General features: G+C 42.0%; 1 protein-coding gene and 1 long non-coding RNA gene across 4 annotated transcripts in view; one reads left to right on the top strand and one right to left on the bottom strand.

The window, feature by feature from the left end:
- The window catches only part of prox1a (prospero homeobox 1a), a 39011-nt gene extending 25072 nt beyond the window's left edge, over nucleotides 1-13939 (bottom strand). Inside the window, exons 1-5 of one of the 2 annotated variants that reach the window (XM_038720991.1) lie at nucleotides 13756-13939; nucleotides 10010-10439; nucleotides 9273-9893; nucleotides 7603-8850; nucleotides 6-113 (exon numbers count right to left, since the gene is read on the bottom strand). In XM_038720991.1, the coding sequence (XP_038576919.1) occupies nucleotides 6-113; nucleotides 7603-8850; nucleotides 9273-9893; nucleotides 10010-10372 (2340 nt within the window). In that variant the 5' untranslated portion in view covers nucleotides 10373-10439; nucleotides 13756-13939. The remainder of the gene's footprint in view (nucleotides 1-5; nucleotides 114-7602; nucleotides 8851-9272; nucleotides 9894-10009; nucleotides 10440-13755) is intronic. The other variant, XM_038720998.1, reaches the window with a different exon arrangement.
- Nucleotides 1-19338, top strand: part of LOC119904381 — a 41909-nt gene extending 22571 nt beyond the window's left edge. Inside the window, exons 1-2 of one of the 2 annotated variants that reach the window (XR_005444694.1) lie at nucleotides 14042-16471; nucleotides 17923-19338. This is a non-coding gene — a long non-coding RNA (uncharacterized LOC119904381). Of the gene's footprint in view, nucleotides 1-14041; nucleotides 16472-17922 lie in introns of those variants that run through there. The other variant, XR_005444693.1, reaches the window with a different exon arrangement.
- Nucleotides 19339-19704: the final 366 nt, after the last annotated feature.

Raw genomic sequence — 19704 nt, 5'->3', positions numbered from 1 at the left:
CCTACCTTCACGTCGGAGAAGAACATTTTGAGCATGTTGGAGGAAGGGTAGCGTGTATAGAAGAACATCAGCTTGGCCTTCTTCAGGTGGTTGGGAGACAAGCCCTCCTGAATCTGAATAATAACATGTTAAGGAGCCACCAAGCAGTTGTGTCAAGAGCTTTTGAGGAACAGCAGAGTGATGTTTTAGTGGGACCTGACATCCAAGTAAACCCCCTTAAAATGTTCTATTTACTTTCATTCAGTGCACATTATTTACAGCTTCATTTGTACCATTGGTTAACATGTTATATTTTGGAATGAAATTGTGTTTTGTTAGCTGTACCACAGCAACAATCACAATTATTATATGCCGCAAAGAACGCTGGATGTAGGCCCTCTAAAGCAGTTTGGCACTTGAGTTCTGCATTTAGACCTAACGGGTGAGGAAATGTGGTGTCTCCAAACTTCCAACTGGCATCTAACAACCTAAATATGCTCCTCTGTTATTAGCAGTAATCACTCAATATCCACTTCTTCTATTGTCAGTGAATTTGGTGGTCTCCTAAAGTGTCAAATGTTTAAAAAACTGAGGGTATAGTATAGTGATTCTTTTTGTGTTTTGAGGTGCCAGTTTCTCTGTTTATCGGAAGTATGACCAGGAAGAAAATGTGCTGCTCATTTTACCAGACACAGGCCCCTGTTGGTCAGGGCCGCAAACATATACTGGCTGTTGACCAGATTTTGTTGTCTGAGTAAATGCTGCTGGTAGCACAGTTATGGTAAATGGTCTGTACTTGTCTAGCACCTTTCTGCTCATAGCGCTTTTGTCATGTCACATTCACCCATTTACACACATTCATACACTGTTGCCAACTGCTCAGAACAGAACTACGAAGGCCTCAGTGATAGACTAGCTACCTGTCTCACATGATGGGATAGGCTTTAGCCTCCCTCAACCAAGCCTCCAGGAACAGTGCTGAGCTTTGACGTGGTGCACACTGACCCAAAAAGACTTCCTACAATCAATACATTTTCAGAGTGTCATTGAGTGTCACCCTCAAATGACTCTGTCATTTCTCAAGTGTCTTATGCACATCCTTTCAACTGGGCTCGACCAGTTGCCAACAATGCAGAGAGACCGAGAGTCTGAAAAACATCTTGGAAAAAGGTATCTAGTTGTCTTACATCCCTGCCCTCAAACCTGGAAAGAATAAGCAGGAATACAACATGGATAGATGGATGGAGAACTACAAGAAACTTTGCTCCCTTCCCTTGAATATTCATTAATTATTTTTTTAAAGCTATCCATGGTAGCCAGTGCAAGTATGAGATGTATGTTTTACTGTAAACACAGAGTGATTAGTGCCAGAGATGGTGGGATTTTTTTCTTTTTAAAAAATAGCACATTGGCTGCATGTCAGAGCGAGGAGTGACCGCTCCAGCAAAAGCAAGGAGGACGACAACACTACCATTTAACAGAACCACAGAAAATTAGGAGATACAATTAAAGAAAGCCAGTCCTCTGTTTGGCATGCCATTTTACACCCAAAGCAAAAGCAAATATGAGCACCTGCTGGCTTTGGATCAAATCCCACATTCACTCCTGCCATCTCGCCGACTCTGCAGCCCCGGTGTCTACTCCACTGTCTCAACAAGGAAAATAATAATTGTGGAGGCCCTGGTTGCATGGGCACAGAGAGTGTGTGTGTGTGTGTGTGTGTGTGTGTGTGTGTGCGTGCGTGTGTGTGTGTGAGACAACAGCTGTGCCCCACCACGCTGCCATTTCCCCACCACATTAACAGCCCTATAATCTATCAGAGAAGATGAGGCAATCAATGGAACCCCCTGCAAGGTCAATTAGCACACAGACATACACACACACACATACACATACAGAAACCCCAGGGGCCCTATATGGTTGGAAAGAAGAACAGGGAAAGAGGGAGAGAGTAGCATCAGCAATCAGGAAAAGAGAGAGAGAAAGCAAATGAATAAAGTATAAAGAAAAAGAGAGAAGGAGCAGCTTCAGGACAGAGATATTGTTTTTTGTGTTATTGTGTTTCTCTATGTTCCTCAAACAAATGTCCTGACAAAAAGAAACTTTGAAAGAAATCCACTGACTATGTGTTAAAAAAAATGACACAACACCGTTCACTTTGGTTCAGTAGCTGAAGCGAGAGGTGAGTCGTATTGTCATCCATCATTCATGGAGCAGCAGATCCGTCAGGTCACCGGACAACAACACCACCGCCTAGTTAACATTCATATCAACCTGTCACTATCTGTGTGTGTTTAGGGCAGATAATACATTGTGTTTTTGCAGCCTACCTTGTTTTCTACAGACGCACACACACACACACAAACTAAAGCATATGATCTCAAACACATACACACTAAACCGCACAAACATGACTCAGAGTAAACAGTGTGAAGCAATATCATAATGACAAAAAAACAATGCTGTGTGTGTCTGTTTGTGTGAGTCAGTGAATAAACAATGCAATGGACGATGATGATGGTGTGTGTGTGTGTGTGTGTGTGTGTGTTGTGCAGCACTGTATCAGCTGTAACTTGACCTTGCTGCCAGGTGTGTGTGTGTTTGTATGCGTGTTTGTGTGTTAATGGGGGGTTGGGGTGGGGGGGTTGGCTTGGGAGGAGAAGGGGGGGGGGGGGGGGGGGTACATGAATGGGGGACATCTGCTCAGCTCTGTACAAAGGATTAACGATACACAGACCTGTGAGAGAGAGTATGTGTGACTGTTTTTGTATGTGTGTTGGTGTGTGAGTGCCTTTTCCATGAACCATGATTGATGCAAAACACTTTAACCTAACTGCGAGGATTTCTTGAAGCCTTAAATCCATGACAATGCCATCATCATTTTATCCCTGCCATGCAAATCAAAATTGGAGGCAGAGAAAGAAATAAAACAAGGAAAAAAACAGAAATTGTTTTCTTTTTAAAGTATCGCTTTCAGATTGAGGGAGAAGAAGTAGCACCACAGGAAACAACAAGGTTTATGCAAAATGTGTCCTTTTTTATGAACATAGCAATGATGTTTGGTGTGTTCTCAAAAGCTTAAGACATGGTTGATGCCAAGAAATGTAAAAATGTGTGCATGTCATACAAAGTCAGCAATGCTACTAACAATCTGTCCATTATCTTTTCAATTAATTGAGTAATCATTTGGTCTATAAAATGTCAGAAAATGGTAAAAATCTCCCAGAGCGGCCTTTAATATACCTGGGCGGCCCTCTGAAGTAAAGTGTATGTGTGGGAAACACTGACTGAACCGTTGTTTTTTACTTCAGCAGTCTCTCCCTCCATGTTGTTAGAGACTTTGTGAGTAGACGGCTATGTGCAAACACATAGGGTGGGCTGGGCTGCGCGGTGAGGGAGAGAGAGAGGAGTGCTGGCAGGACTTTGCGAAACATATTAATTAACTCAACATCAAACTATATCGGAATAAACGGCATTGTCTAATTTCACATTTCTTTTGAAATTATTTCGGTATACCTCATATACCGAAATACCGCCCAGCCCTAAAAATGATAGAAAGCTGAGAAAAGCAGCAAAATTGTTGTCAATACATTTTCTATAAGGCTTATTTGGACATCCTTTCAGGACTGCCAGTAGCATAAAGAATTTATCGTATAATAATATTAATGAATAAAGCCTACATAGTAGATACCTTTCTCATAAAAGTGAGTTAACTCATTTTGGATTGAAGGATTGTTGTTGTTAAAATGAAATGTCTTGTAAAAACACAGTTTTTGAAAACAATCAAACTTTTTTTTACCTACAAAATAAAAAAAAGGGAGGGTTGCAGGGTGTTCAATATCTTTGAAATACTAATGTCCAATTTCAAAGACTTTTTTTCCCGTCCAAATGAATGGAAAAGCATTTTGGAATGAAACGGCTCAGCAGGATCAAGAGACGTGTCAAATATTTCTTTTTTAATTAAAGCAACATCTACATTGGCTTTGAAGACGACACTGTGATCGCATCCTCATCACAGCTGCAAGGAGTTCCTATTTGTGAGGTTCAAAGTCTTATTTTTCTTTTCACTTTGTTCTTCAAGCGTGCACGTGTGCGCACACATGCTTGTGTGCATGTGTGAGTCAAAGTGTGTGCATGTGTCGTGGCCGGGAGAAGCCCTCTTCATATGAAAGGTTAGGAACGAAAAGATAAACAGCTACCTGCAAACACCTGTCCACATGCACACGCCATGAAAAGGGAATGTGTGTGTGTGTGTGCGTGTGTGTGTGCGTGGGCATGTGTGTGTGTGCACCGTGAAAGGAGGCAAAACACACACAGCTGCCGAGCAACTGTGAACGAAGGACAACAAATGAAAGCAAGTAGGAGGGAGAAAACGAAAGGGAGACATCTAGCTAGAAACTGTAAAGCTGAGACCAATACTTACATTTTAAACATTATATGTCTCCTCAACCCCCAAAACACACACATTTAAAAAGCTTCCATCAATAAGGCCAAGCATTCACCTGTTCCTCTCCCGTGCTCTTTGAAATATGATTAGCTTTGAGCTCCTATGTGCAGGGTCTTAGCACACAAACACACACAGACGCAGTGAAATATGATTTGCTTTGAGCGTTTATGTACAAAGTCTTTGTGATGAAAGAGAACCTAACCGCACAAGAGTGTCTCAGACAGTGGGAGAGCGTGTGAGTTGAAGAGGTAGCTCCCTATCCTTTCGAAGCACTTTTAAACACCACAACCTGCTGCACAGACTTAAAAGAGCTTGAGAGAGCAGCGTGCAACCTGTTTAATCATCCCCCTCTTGCAAGACCCATAGCGCCCTGTTTCATCTTCCCCACTCAGCGAGGAAACAAGAGGTTTAGAGCAGGAACCAATTAATGCAGATTAATTGATATTAAAGACTTTCTTTGACCACTGCCTGCTGCTGCGGTTGCTTCTAAATGGTGTCAGTGTGTTTGACTGTTAAAAATGTGACTCTTGTAAAGCAGGGAAATCAAATCATTGCCGATTTAAACTCCTTCCAAGTGCACAAACAAAAAAGTTAAATTTAGGATGTTCTTAATGCTAACAATCATTTTCTTTTACTTCATAGTGTTTAACATGCTCACCGTAATACATACTAATACCAATGTGCCCCAATTCCATACTACATGCTTATTGTGTATGTAGAGCTGGACAATAAATTAAATAATCTGACCTAATTTAATATATAAGGACAAATAAGTCCAATTATCAAACATGAGGTAGGAAATGATGCGTCAATGTAACTGAATGTGCAAAATGTATCATGATATACTGGATATTTCAGGACATATACATTACATTAACATATGTCAATTAAACTACCAATGCTCTGGTGCTTTTAATATTGCTAGGGAGACTATGGAATCCTCTGCTTGTCAAAATACAATGTACAGAGTTAATATCTTCTTTTTTATCCACTTGTTGCAACATTCTTGACATCATTGCCCAATTTAAATCCATGTGTTCAAAACCCAAATGTGAACGTTGTATAAATGACTTAACTCAGGCTGCTAGACAAGAGTGTAGGAAAGCTGAGCGCAAATGGAAAAAAGATCATCTGCAGGTTTCTTATGACATTCTTAGAGAAAGTTTGCACAATTATCAGAGAACAGTTATAGCTGAGAAGACCAAGTATCTCTCAGATTTTATTTCAAATAATTGCCACAAACATCATGTTCTCTTTAAAACAATTAACTCTGTTCTTAATACTCCCCAATACGTTTATCATGTAGCATTCTCTGAGGCCTGTGAAAAATTTCTCCACTTTGTTGTGGGTAAGATTGCCTCAGTTAGAGCAAGCATCTCATTCCTGCTTTTGACCCCTCCATTTCCATAGAGTGCAGCTGTTTTCACCAGATTTGAGTCTGTATCCATCTCTACTCTCAAAAATATTGTTACACACCAGCTGTGGGACACTATTGGACCTAACATCCAAGAAATTATAAATAGCAGCCTTACTTCAGGTTCTGTACCAGCCTATTTTAAACAAGCAGTGGTGCAACCACTCATCAAAAAAACACCCTGTCTCTAAACTACCTTTTGTCTCGAAGATTTTAGAGAAAGAGTTTTTAATGATCTTTTATTTTCAACTGACTCTGGAGATTATTCAATTCTTATGTTTTTAGATCTTACAGCAGCATTTGACACAGTTGACCACAGCGTCCTTACTTCTCGCCTCGAGCATGGCGTGGGGATTAAGGGTACTGCCTTAGACTGGTTGAGGTCATACTTCTCAGACAGAGACTTTAGAGTTAGTTTTGGTGGATCTATTTCACCTTCTGTGTCCCTCACATGTGGAGTTCCCCAGGGTTCAATTCTCGGGCCAATTCTTTTCTCACTGTATTTGCTTCCCCTTGGATCAATCTTAAAAAGACATAACATCAGCTTCTATTTCTACGCAGATGATTCGCATATCTATCTGCCCATCAAAAGAAAAGATGGTAGTTCTTTAACAAGATTGGTTGACTGTTTTAATGATATTAAAGCCTGGATGGCCTTAAATTTTTTAAACTTCAACAAGAGTAAAACTCTCGACAGGTCATGGTTTTTAGACCCAGTGGCACCTCTGATGTCTCACAAATAGACCTGGGCATTTAAGTCTGTTGTAACAAACCTAGGAGTTAAAATGGATTGTGATTTTAAAATGAAGAAGTAGATCAATTCTGTTGTGAAAGCAAGTTTCTTTCAACGTAGGCTTCTTACTAAGTTTAAGCCCTTTTTATCTTTGACAGATTTCGAGAGGGTCATACATGCATTTATCACAACACGCCTTGATTATTGTAATGCTCTGTGTGTAGGCGTTAGCCAGGCCTCCCTCTCTCGACTACAACTGGTTCAAAATGCTGCCGCTTGTCTCCTTGCTGGAACTCGTAAGAGAGATCACATCACCCCTGTTCTTGCCTCTCTTCACTAGCTCCCTGTTAATTTTAGGATTGATTTTAAGATTCTATTGTTTGTTTTTAAAGCCCTCCATGGACTAGCTCCAGCCTATATCACTGATCTGTTGAAGCCACATGCTCCTTCAAGGTCATTGAGGTCTGCAAACCAGTCTCTTCTTGTTGTCCCTAAAACACAGCTCAAGAGCAAAGGGGATCGAGCTTTTTCAGTCGCAGCCCCAAGACTGTGGAATGAATTGCCTTTTCATGTCAGACTGGCCCCCATCTTTCCGGTCTTTAAAATCACAATTTAACACATTTTATTCTTTGGCCTTTAATTCGGCAAGAGAGCTGTATGTTATATTTGACTGGTGTTGTATTTTAACTGTTTCATGTCAATGTACAACACTTTGGTTAACCTGGTTGTGCTTTAGAAATAAAGTTTGATTGATTGATTGATTGATTGATTGATTGAATCAAACTTAACAAGAGAAGACACATAAATACTTTTAGATGTATGTATACTTTTCCTGGAGCCTTCTCACCATCGTCCCCAAGAGTTTTTCCACCTTTGAGCCGCCTCCATTTCCTTTGAACATTGCAATGTAATGAACTGGATATTAAAAGCCAGCTAAGAATTAGTATGCGGTTTGCAGTTGGGATACAGCTAAATTCTAATCTTAACTCTGTGACCCAAACCTAACCCAAGACTAAAAAGCAAGGATACAGTGCTGCTGGAGTAGGGCGAAATGTCGGACATGTCTTGCAGGTCCCCACACTCAGACTTGATTAGGGACAGGGAGAGACCCTCCGGTCCATGTTGGCTTGGTGAGCTCTGCCTGTGGTGGTGGTGGTGGTGGTGGTGACTGAGATGGCCTCCTCCAAGAGATGCCATTTTGGTTCTGAGGCTGACAGTTTCCCGGGTCATGTCCATGGAATCGGGGGAGGACCGGTGGTGGTCTTTCGGCCCTGGAGGGTAGCCAGCTCCAACCCCGTGTGACCCCAGGGGGTTCTGAAAGGTGTAACCCATAAGGGGAAGAGGAAATGGGTGGCGAAAGGATGGAGGGCTAAACCCAAGTGAAGCTGTGAGGGGAGAGGGGTGGAGGGAGGGATGGTGAGGAGGAGGAGGAGGAAGAGAGGAAGAGAGGTTGTTGTTCTCTCCTCCACCTCCTCCACTGCTCTTGCGCACCACCAGAGGCAGCGCCTCTGTCTGGTCGTTGGGAGTTGGCACACCACTCAGTCTGCCACTCAAACCACCGAAGGAATCCAGCGGGCTTGGGACGATTACATCGCCAAAGCAGTGCAGCCTCTGGTTGGATGAGTGGTAGTTAGGTGTGGGACTGCCGTCGCCGTTCAGACTGAGGGCCAGAGCGCCACCACCAAAGCGTGACTCTGGGGTGAGGGAGGGAAGGGGACCAAAAGGCGGAGGACATGAAGAGGACGAATTAGAGGAAGATGAGGGTGCAGCCGGTGTGCTGCTGTGACAGCTGTGATGGTGACTGATGGCCTGCTTGGGTGAGGAGAAGCCTTTGACAACGGTGTCGACGACCTGCGACACGGCACAGTTCAGCTCCTGCTTCAGTGTCTCTGCTAACTGCCTTCCTCCTCCTCCCCCTCCTCCTGCTGCTCCACCTCTTCTCTTCGTCACTCTTTCTCCATTCCTCCCCTCCTCCTCCCTGCCATCCACATCCTCCTCCATTTCTCCATCTATCAGGGCCTGTTCTCGGAGGAGTGCTCGGGCCCGGTCCAGGAACAGGCCTGGGTCCAGGTCAGACAGGTCGTTGTGGCTATGCCGCCCTCTGTCTCTATGCCTCTCCTCCAAGCCATCAGAGCGGATACTGTCCTCTGACAAGTTGCCATCCTCCTCTCTTTCTCTACCTCGGTCAGCCTCTGCGCTCTCACCGTTCTCTTCCTCTTCTTCTGTCTCTGAGTCGTAGATCTGGTAAAACTTTTCCTGAAGTTGACGCAGCTGTTTCTGAACAAGGATAAAGAATGTTAAAGAAGGAGCTTTCTGAACCTAAAGGTCACGTTACCATAAATATACTGAAGGGGGAATGAAAATAGTACAGTATGCCTCATATTACATGTAACCCACTTGGTGGTCAGACACTCTGTCACACTTTATTCTACTGTACTGTTTTGCATGTGCATCAGCACCAAAAACACCAAGCGCAATGATTTTCTGTAACAGGTCTTGCTTCTCTCTAGGTACAGATTCAAGGAATAGAATACCATCTACTTATTCACTGCCATTCTAGTGCCTCATTTTACTAAATAAACTCAGTTCAGAACTTCAGACTTCAATTCCACACAGGAGGTAGGGGCGGCTGATGTTTGTGGTGCATTTTATCTACAAATGGCTACACAGAAGGTCTGTTAATGTCATCTGCTACCAACCTGCATGTCCTCCAGTTGCAGTTTGAGCTGCCGCCGCTCTTCTTGTCTCTGTTCCTGCCTGGAACACACCAGCTGGGTGAAGCTGTGTTGCTGCTGTGGCAGGCGCTGCTTCCTCTTATTCTCCCTGTAAACCTCACCAACGCCAACCACGCCGCCCCGCGAACCCGGAGAGCTCAGAAGGGAAGAAGGGCCATCGCTCCGCCTGTGGTCATGGCTGCTGATACCGTGGCTGTTGCCGTCTACTCTGTGGTCATTACTGCTGTTGCTGCTGTTCTCGTTATCGCGGTTGCTTTCTTGGTTGTGGTCACCGGCGTTGGGCCGGACCAGTGGTGAATGACTCATGCCGCGGATGATGTTTTCCACGCGGGCACGCTTGGCACGAAGGTGCTCATCTGAAAGCCTGTCCAAGTCAAAGGAGGAGAGGGAGAGGGGCTGAGGTGGAATGTGGGGGTTATGGTTCGAAGGAGGTGGTGGCCGCCCGAAAGAGGATGAGGAAGGTGGAGGTGGAAGAGGAGGCCCAGGAGAGAGGCAGTCAGAGGGGCTGTCCCTGTCACGGGATGAGTTGCTGCAGGCGTCCTCGGCCTGAATCTCTGAGCCTCCACTGGACAGAGCTCCACTCCCCTGTGATGCAGGACAGGAGGACCGAATTAATAAACACCAAATTGAATTAATGATTTAACTGATCAATCGATAAGGGTTGAAAAAATTTATTGATTGACTTAACATTTCAACACTACCTGTATATTTGCGTATACCTGGAAGCCTGAGTCACTGCCTCCATTCTTTCCCATGTTATTTTTCAGTAGCTGAGAGATGATAGTAGCGCCGGGGAAAGGCATTATGGCATCTTCGTACGAGTTGGCCCTCTTCAGCAACTTCCTCAAAACATTCGACTTTTCTCCGTCTGTACCCCCATGGCCATGACTGGCCAATGAGCAGTCTCCGTCCTGATCGATGCCGTGCGATTGATTCATGCTGTCGAGAAGGGTCTCCCTGGCGCGGCTGAATATCCCGCTACCCACAGTCCTTTTCACCCCAATGTCGACACGTCGGCGCTTGGTCTGTCTGGTTAGGAGGGTGGTGCTGTCATGATCAGGCATCACGCAGGGGGGCTAAACGGACATGTCCAGGAGTCCTCACAGACACACGCAGGGTGAGAGGAGTTACCTGGTCAACGGCAAACACAAATAAACACAAATTGGTATAATTTCATCTTTTTACTATCACCCGGAAAGTGGCGTTTTGCCAAGTTTTTTCATTCCCAAAATCAAATCTTTGTCATTTAGCAGAAAGTGCATCAAGTGATAATCTTTTGGGCAGAGAGAAGCCCACTCATTGAAATTGGTAGCTACATTTAATGACACTTAACTTTGAAAATACAGGAAATGCAGTTAAAAGACATTAGATAACTGCAGATAATGTGCTTTTTTCCTTTCCGAAATAAATATAGAAATCTCATGTAGAAAACTTTCTTTACCCTATGTCTTACCTTTCCAACTATCAAACAGGGTAGACAATAATTAACAGATATATAAATCACCACTCAAGAACCATCACAAAAATGTCAAACATCTCAAACCAACAGAGAAAGAAATAGGGCAGATACTATTATAGATTGCAAACTGAGTCAAATTCAAAACATTACTCATAGTGCATTTCTTGACCAAAAGTCAAGGGAACCACTGTGAGAAACAAACACACTCTTTAAAATAGTTAAAGGATATATTCCCACAGAGAAGTAACACCTGCCAGTAATAACCAAAACAATTTCCCTTTTCCTCCTCGTCCCCTGAGGGGTAACCTTGATTTCTGCATCTTGTGAGGAGCTGTGAAGAATCGACAGGCGTTCTCTTATTGTCAGAGGGATTTCACTCCACTCTCAAGAGTGTGTTAGTTTTCTTTTTTCCTTCTTCACATGATGTGAAAGAAATAGGTACTTGTACTAAAATTTTGGAAAGCATTGATGGTATAAAACTTTATATATATAAAAAAAATCTTATACATGCTGCCACTTGAGGTAGGTTCTCCACATACTGCATTTTCAAAGCATAAGTTTATTTTTCTGTCATGAGTGACTACATCGATTATGCGGCACGTGTAGAGAGGTAGAGGCACCAGAGAGGTGCTTGTAAAAAATGCAAGAAATCCCAGGATAGTGTAGGATGTTAACTTAACTTAAACTATCAAAACCGGATTTTTAAAATATATGATCTCGTGCCAAATCTGAATTTATAGCACAGATGATTTTAATTTTTTTATTTGACTTTCCTCATTAATTTATGGATCAAATCAAATGAATGAAGACAAAAAAGTTTCAAAAACTATCTACTAATCTAACACGATTTATAAAAAGCCATTGTAAAACGGGTGAACGATGGAAGTGCATGTCTGCTTGCACTTGTGCCTTCACACGCATGCATATAGGCAGCGTTTTCCATGTTACATGTTTGCATCTGTTTTGCAAGTGATTTCAGGTTCAAGTCATTTCACAAAATAAAGAGCTGCTTCCTATAACAGTTTGGCAGAGCTGTTGCCTGTGTTCATAGGAGTTAAGCAGATATACGTTCAGTGTTAAATGCGGTAAAACACAAACTGTAGCAGGACAAGAATGACAGAAAATGCGAACGTGCTCAAACACACATACAGGCTGAATCAGGGACACAAATGAGATGCTTTTGCAATAGCCGACAACAGCCGATAAAGCAGACATATACAGACAAATACTTTCCATGCAGGGGAGAAGGGTTAGTTCGAATGTGACTCCGACTTTCAGTGTTGTAGACAAGAGGTGTTCAGATAAATACTCAGCCCCTCAGCACAGTGACCCAGATACACACACTCTCACACACACACACACACACACACACACACACAGAGTACATGCATACACACATTGCTCTCTGTTTGCATTATTAGTTCCTCTCTCATACACACACACACACACACACACACACACACAGAGGAGAGGTAGAGAGAGTGAGAGGCAAACAGTTTAGATTAGGGAGTCCAAAGAGCTGGAAAACTTGGTTATTTCGAAATTTGTGTCTGAGTTCAAACCATGAGCGCATCAGTGTAAAAAAGAAAATCCTATGTGTTTTAATAATAAACAAGGCAAAGGAGGATGATGATCAGCACCTTTTTCATCAACATTGACAAGTATTATCATGCAGAAATCTAAGTTGGACTCAGACTATTGTAACACCATGCAGCAATACAAGGTGTTCAGAAAAAACATTCATAGTACTGTTCAGAGGTGCCTGTGAAAGGAGATGTGAGAGTGTGTGGGGGTTTCTGTATCAAACAGAAACTTTTTTTTTTTTTATTTATCTGAATTTAAAGTGCAGGAATAACTGGCTCTGCAGTTGAGAACTGAAATAGGAAGTGATGACAATGATGTGAAGGGTAAAGCCGCTCACCTTACTTATAGAGTTTATCCCAATGTTTCAGCCTCATAGAAATAGGTTTGGCAGAAAATAACAAACAAGTACAATTATGTAAAAATTATTTTTGAAAGTGGTGATAGATCACCACTCTCTACTTCCTTCTACACCTCTTAAGAGGAACCCAATAGCGCGGTCATTATTGATAGCTAAAGTGTGAAGTAGAGCATTTCTTCTCGCTTAAGCTGACTGTGCGCGCTGTGAGCGGAGAGCACCGCTGCCAAGAGTCGGACAGAAAACACAATCTGTTACTTTTACGCACGGCATTATGGACGGCAAATATAGAAATATGTTTGTCATAGTCCATACACCAATTAGTCCACGATAATGACACGACAGCGGCAGTTCCACTGGCACACGCTGCAAACATTTCCATCTTAACATACCGTTGATTGTTGTATTATAAAGTTATCTCTGAGTAGTGGAGAGCTGGGCCAATGGAAAGAGATAAATCAGCTTGTTTCTAAAGCAGTTTGCTCTTTTTTAGCGGTACTATATAAAGAATCAATAGCTTCTCTAGATACAAGGCTGAATGCTAAATTACTTTACTACATATCAATAAAACGGACTTGAAATACATTTATCTGATGTTGATCCACTGTCCGAGTTCTTTATTTACTTTAATTAGAGAAATAGACCATCATCAGTCGATAAGAAATCCAAAAGCAACAGTAGGTGCGTAAATCCCCGAGAGTTCAACTCTGCAACAACCACAAACTGGCCATGAAAGTAAAGCACGGCAGCGAACAAAAACTCATTTTAATTCTTAAAGAGACTTAAATCAGAGATTTTAGCACATTTATTTTCGCCGGCTAAAATAATAAGCAGTGTCAGGCTGACGCGCATGAAGTCAGTGTGAAGAAAAACTGTTTTTGGAAAACAGTCCAAAATTTAACTAAACCATCTGAGTCCATGATGTGAGAGGAGTGGAGGTTAAGTTACAACGAACACGGTGCGGTCTGACAAATCACACACACGTTCAGCATATAAACCCACGAGTGATAATAATAGGCTAATGGCAAGAAATAAGTGTGTGTACTTACTTCTCTGTCGAGCGTTTCTCCAAGCCGGTCCGTCGAAGAAAGGGCGAACACAAGAGACAGATCCGCACTCGCCGTTAAGATCAATGCCGTAATTTACTACAGCAAAGTGGAGACGTACGCAGAGCGTGCGTGCACGCGGGCGTGAGTGTGTGTGCTGGAGGTAGCGAGAGAGAGAGATCCTTTAGAGAAAGTCTGTGTGTGTGTGTGTGTGTGTGTGTGTGTGTGTGTGTGTGAGAGAGAGAGAGAGAGTGAGTGAGACACAGAGAAGAGAGAGAGAGAGAACCTGCTCTTGTGCGCCGCTCTCCTCCCGGGATGGGAAGTGTTTAGTATCAAGCGCACCCGGTCCGTCCGGCACTCTCGGCTCGTCGCGAATCCCGCTTTCTCCCTCTGACCGACGGCAAGACTCTCAATAAGAAACACGAAGAGACGCACATGAAGGATACGTGAAGACGTTGCGTCACTGGCCCCGGAGTGAGGTAATGGCTCCACCTGACCAATAAGGAACAGGAACCGGGGACGGTGGATTTTATTTATAAGGACCCATTTGAAAACTGCGCGAAGCCAGAGCGGAGAGGGAGGAGAGAGGTGCAGAGGATAATGTGGAGGGTAAACTGAAAGTCAGGTTCACCAACCTTTCTCATTTGCGGAGAAGCTGAACATAAATCTTTGTAGAACCAATTTATAGTTTAACTTAATCCGGATTTAATTTCCATGTTTGTGCTTAGTTTATTCCCCCTGTTTTGTTTTTTCTATTTAATTGATTAACGAAGGAAGATCAAATACCCTGGTTTGCGATACAAATACATCATCAGTTTAATAAATCAAAGCAGTACATTTAACCTGCGTGGGCCTACTTTTTTCCCGACTTGTGTCATTCAATTAAGATAACTTTGAAATGTCAGTTATTTCATGGTTTGCATGCTTTTACTCAGTTACAGCTAAAACAACATGCCTATGTACATGTGCACTGTATGCATGCAGCTCTGATTATTACGTGTTTTAAATAAACACATGCTTCAAGTTTATGTTTCTTTTCATTCCTCGTGCCTTTATGCCGCTTGCATGTGCGTAATTGGAAACAACCGTGCGCCTCTGCCGGAGCTCCTTGTCAATCAAAGAAAGTTGCCCAAAACGCAGAAAAATAATGCTTTTAAATTATACTTCTGATGGGGGAGACTCCCGGGTTATCCCGAGACCAGAGGTCAGGCAACCCTGGAGGCAAGAGGGTGTTAGTGTTTAGCTCACGGATACTACAGAAGAGCTGAGACTCGCTTCGAGCTGGAGGAGTCTCTCCATTTCCGCCAATCCAGAACGTTCTCCGTCCTTCTAGAGACACTGAGAGCTGTAAATAAAACATAATCACAGGAAGATGAAACTATATTTCCATGTTAAAGCGAATTTTAAAAGATGGACAGGCTGAGGCCTTTTAAGAAGCAGATTGTTTAAAGATCCAGCAATAAAACCTCCGCCTACTTTTCATTTATTACATGAAGATATCATCTTAGTCGGAGTTTTTAATTACAGTTTGGCACAATAAAATAAAATAAAAAGGTTTAGAGTTGTGTGTTTGTTGCACTGTTATGTTGAGTTAACGTTCCTATGGTATCAAGGCTCACTGATGAGCGATTGACCGCTATCTATTTTGGGTGCGCAGGTCGAAAAAAGAGAATTATTTCACAGACTGGTCCTGTTTGACGCAGCATGTGTAAATCCGCAGGCGCTCAACAGATGAATAAAATCAAAATCACACAGACAGAAAAAAATTCATGAAGCGAAAATGATTAATTATGGAGGTTAATAAGAATAATCTATACACGATTTATGGAATAAACCGTGCATATTAAATTTTTTCTGAGGCTAAAGGGAACCTCGCGGAACTATTTTTTTTGTGAGAGAAGTGGAACTATACAATGTCAGCATTTTTAGTATGATTTTTAAAAACAGTTAGATCGGAGATTCATTGAATAAAAGTAAAAATGTAGATTTCTGCGGTGTATATTTGTGCATAGGTATGCCAGTGCTCTCGGTGTCTGCGTGGGCCACCCTATGAAAACCACTATTTCCTATAATAAAAAGTGCATTTGTAATTCAAAGTTATTGAGATGAAATAATTTTCTTGAGGCATTGCGTTCCTCCTGATTCAATTGAGGTAATTCAACGTGGTTTCGGAATTTCTCCATTATTTTTCAATATTAAATATCGGCGTACCCTCTCTAACAAACAAGCAGTATCAGAGCTGTGCGTCGCAGTGCCACTTAACCAGCATCTCTCCTCTTTACTTAATTACGCACGGGAATAATTGGCATTTACACGAAGTTGTACTATAATTTCAAGTGCTCTGCAGCTGTGCCGTGCGGTTTAATTTGTAGAAAAGATAGATATTAAAACCCAGAAATGTCTAATAAATAATTCCCCAGAGGAGACAGATGTGTGTTCCGTGCTACACAGGTTGTCCTTGCATGCAGAGGCAGACAGGCCCTGTTTTTGTAATGATGCTTTGCCAATTATTTGGCACAGGCATGGCAACTTAACTTCACCACAATGCAACACACAAACTTTTTTTTCCCATAACAACGAGCAGTAAAAGCTATGACCTATTTGAGCGACGGCGCCCTGGGTGATGCCATTTTGTAGTTAACTACTTAGCCTACATATCTGCGTGCAGCGCATCAGCAATGGACGAGAAAATGCTAACGAAAAATCCAACTTCTATGAAGTGAGTATCGCTCCTGAGCTTGTGGGGAGAGAGAAAAAAAATTATATAGGCCTATATATATATATGAGTCCATGTGGTTAGAATGACTCTCTAAAGAGGAGGGTACAATGTTGTATTTTGCTTATGAGACAGTTTTGCTGCTGAAAATGTGAATAAGACAATATGGAAAAAAGCAAATAATGGTAATTTACAGAAAAGGCCAAAAGGGGTAAGAGGGCAGTTATTAAAGAGGATGGCCCTTTTTTCAAAAGAAGTGTTGCTACTTAACAGCCAGACAATGAGAAAGGCAGGATGATAAAAATGTCAAAAGAAAGTGGAGCTAATACCTGTCTCATTTCACTTACTCAAAACAATAATGGACAGGTATATTTGTAGCAGCTGTTTTGACAGTCATGATTAGAAAATAATTGTATTAATGTTTAACTGGTTGACCTACCTGTGTTTACTTGCCTGATGTGGTGATGACCCCACACTAGTGTTTATGTGAGAGAGGGAGAGTGTGTTACTCCAATAAATGAGTCATGCACACATACACACACACACACACACACACACACACACACACACAGAGCCAGTGTTCTTGCATTTGTGAAACAGAGATAGACAAGAAGGTGGAAACTGTGTGAGAAAGAGAACGTGTGGCATTGTCAGTGTGTTTCTGTGTGTGTTTCGGTCATAGCCAGTCACCCTGGACTATCAGTTTGCTGAGTTCCAGTGCCACAGTTACCTGACAACCCAAATACCAACAGTGAGGTTTGTAATTAACCACCTGCTGCTAATATTAAAGGGTTTAACCAAAGAGTCAAACTGACCATCCAAACATCGTCAAAGAGCACAGAACTCTTGACGTTTAGCTCACACTCTTATCCATAGCGACGGAGCAGGAACAGTTTTCCCACAAGAGAAAAGGAAAGAAAAATCTGAAAATAACACCTGAGGTATTTTTGAAATTAAGAGCATCATTTTAAAATACCTGGATGTGACATTTTCTAAGGAATCTGTGTTGATACTTAATGAAGTGTGTTATGCAAATGGGAGGTGCTACTAGCATCATGTTACTGTATACTGGACTCAAGCTATCTTTGGGATTTATTCATCAGTGTAAGTAAGTAAGTATTTCAGTACGTAGTTTATACATAATTGGTTTGCCACTTTCACAGTACTATCGCATATGTTTTAAACATGGGGTACACCTGTGGTAATCTCCCTCATAATCACTTTTTAAAGAACAGACTTTAAACAAACAATAGAAAGTGAATTAATCTTTTTTTCAGGCAGTTTAATTTTAAGTGAGCCATATAGCAATTTAACATGACAAGTGACAAAATCAGGCAAGTAATGTACGTCACAAACACTGAGAAGATTTCTTTGTAGCACAAAACAGGAACCAGTTTTATCTTGTAAGTCTTAAACAGTTTTATTCCATTTCCACTTTTCTGTTTCAACCATAGACTGAAGAAGACACGCACATAGCATCAATGACGTCAGCTCTACATCTGGGCAACAGGAGAGGAAGTCTGGGCCCACCATGGCTGACACCAAAATGTTATTCTCTTTCTTGTAATAAAGCCATACCTAAGACACATTACAAGACTCACTATCAAGATCTTAATTGTGTGGAGCAGAAAATCTAACTTTGCATTTCAACAGAAAACCTCTTTACTGGACTTTGGTAGAGTCTGAGTTTTTGTTGGAGCCAACATGAAGCTGCGTCTTGAAGGACTTGTGTAATGGTAATTTTGCTGAAAACAGCATATTCCCATTTCTTCATAATAATGCTTCAAAGGCATCACAAGTTAATTTTGCTGAAAGGTTGGAATGCCACATAAGGACTTCTTTACTTTTGGATGGACGTGCACACACATACTGAGATGTGTCTTTTTGCAAGAGCAAGTAAAATCTCTGCGGATCATCATGCTGAAAAAGGAGACAAAAAGGGAAAAATGAAAATAGAAAGGCAGAGAGAGGGAATAATGATAGGCCTGGTACTGATGGAGGTCTGGAGGTAGGGGCAGATGGATGCAGAGGTTTCTCTTTCTGTCTTTTTTTCCCACCCCCCTCGCTCTGTCTCTTTTTCTCCCCCTTTCTCTCTTTCTCTTTTTTGTCTACTCTCTCTCTCTCCATCAAGATGCCATTATTCAGGACATTAGCGAAGAAGAGCTAAAAGCTCTCACTGTCGAGGAGGGTCCCAGGGTCCTTTCTGAGAGCTGTGACGCAAACACACACACACACAAACACATGCATGCACACGCACACACACTTTGACTACAGAAGTACCATATAGTATAGGTGAAGAGGTAAGAGGTGGTAAAAAGGTCTTATTGCAGACATTACCAGGTATCTAGGCTCCTCTACTCTCCTCTGTGGCCAAAAACATGGACATTAGCTAACACAAAGAAAAATGAACAGTGCTCAATAAAGCAACATACAGTGTGCTGCACTGGGCAGACCTCACGGGTATATTTACACTTTGTGAACTTTGATACACGTCATCTTCTCTCTTTGCTTGCTTTCTCAGCTTTCCTTTCTCCCGCCACTCTCATAATGACTTGAATTATGTGTAAAAAGAAACAGAAAATTGGTGCAAATTGTGTGACCAAATTAGATAAGGGTATTGATGCAATGCTCTCGATAGTGTATCAACTAGAAATTCTGCTGCATTTAATTGTGCTTCTTTTTATCAGGTCCAGAGTTGTTATCACAAGTTTGTATTATGTTCTTAAGAATCTCTTAGGAGTGGATTACACTTACATGTTTTTGTGCCTCATGTGAATACCTAACTTAGACTGTATAGATAGAATACCATGCCAATTATACAAACAAAGCAAAACAGGAATTGAAAGTCCTAATAAAAATGCTCAATCCGCTTCGGTTGTACACTGAGCTGTTGTCTGTCATTTCAGAACAGGTGGGCCCTTGGTTTAGCCTTAAAAAGTCTCACAAACGTGGTTTTTATTACAAATTTTCAGCATGGATATATCGACAATTGACGAGCACAGCATCTGGAAGCTGTATCAGTCAGTGTGATATATTCACTCCTTCATTCTCAGTTGGTCCATCCTAATGTTATGGCTAACATATTTTCTCACTTTCCCCCATTGTTATTTAGCTGTGCAGATGTTTTATTTTCACAGTTTTTACTTGTCCATCTCTAAGGGGTTTCTGCCTCCACCCCAATACAATGATGGTTATTAATATTTTCTTCACAGTTCACAACAGCTTTCAATGCAACT

This window comes from Micropterus salmoides, unplaced genomic scaffold (genome assembly GCF_014851395.1).
Source record: "Micropterus salmoides isolate LMB-PRFRI ecotype aquatic unplaced genomic scaffold, ASM1485139v1 Ms_hic_scaffold_1, whole genome shotgun sequence".
In the NCBI taxonomy this organism is placed as follows: domain Eukaryota; kingdom Metazoa; phylum Chordata; class Actinopteri; order Centrarchiformes; family Centrarchidae; genus Micropterus; species Micropterus salmoides.
The sequence above is the reverse complement of the archived record's forward strand: the minus strand, read 5'-3'. Positions and strand labels throughout refer to the sequence as shown.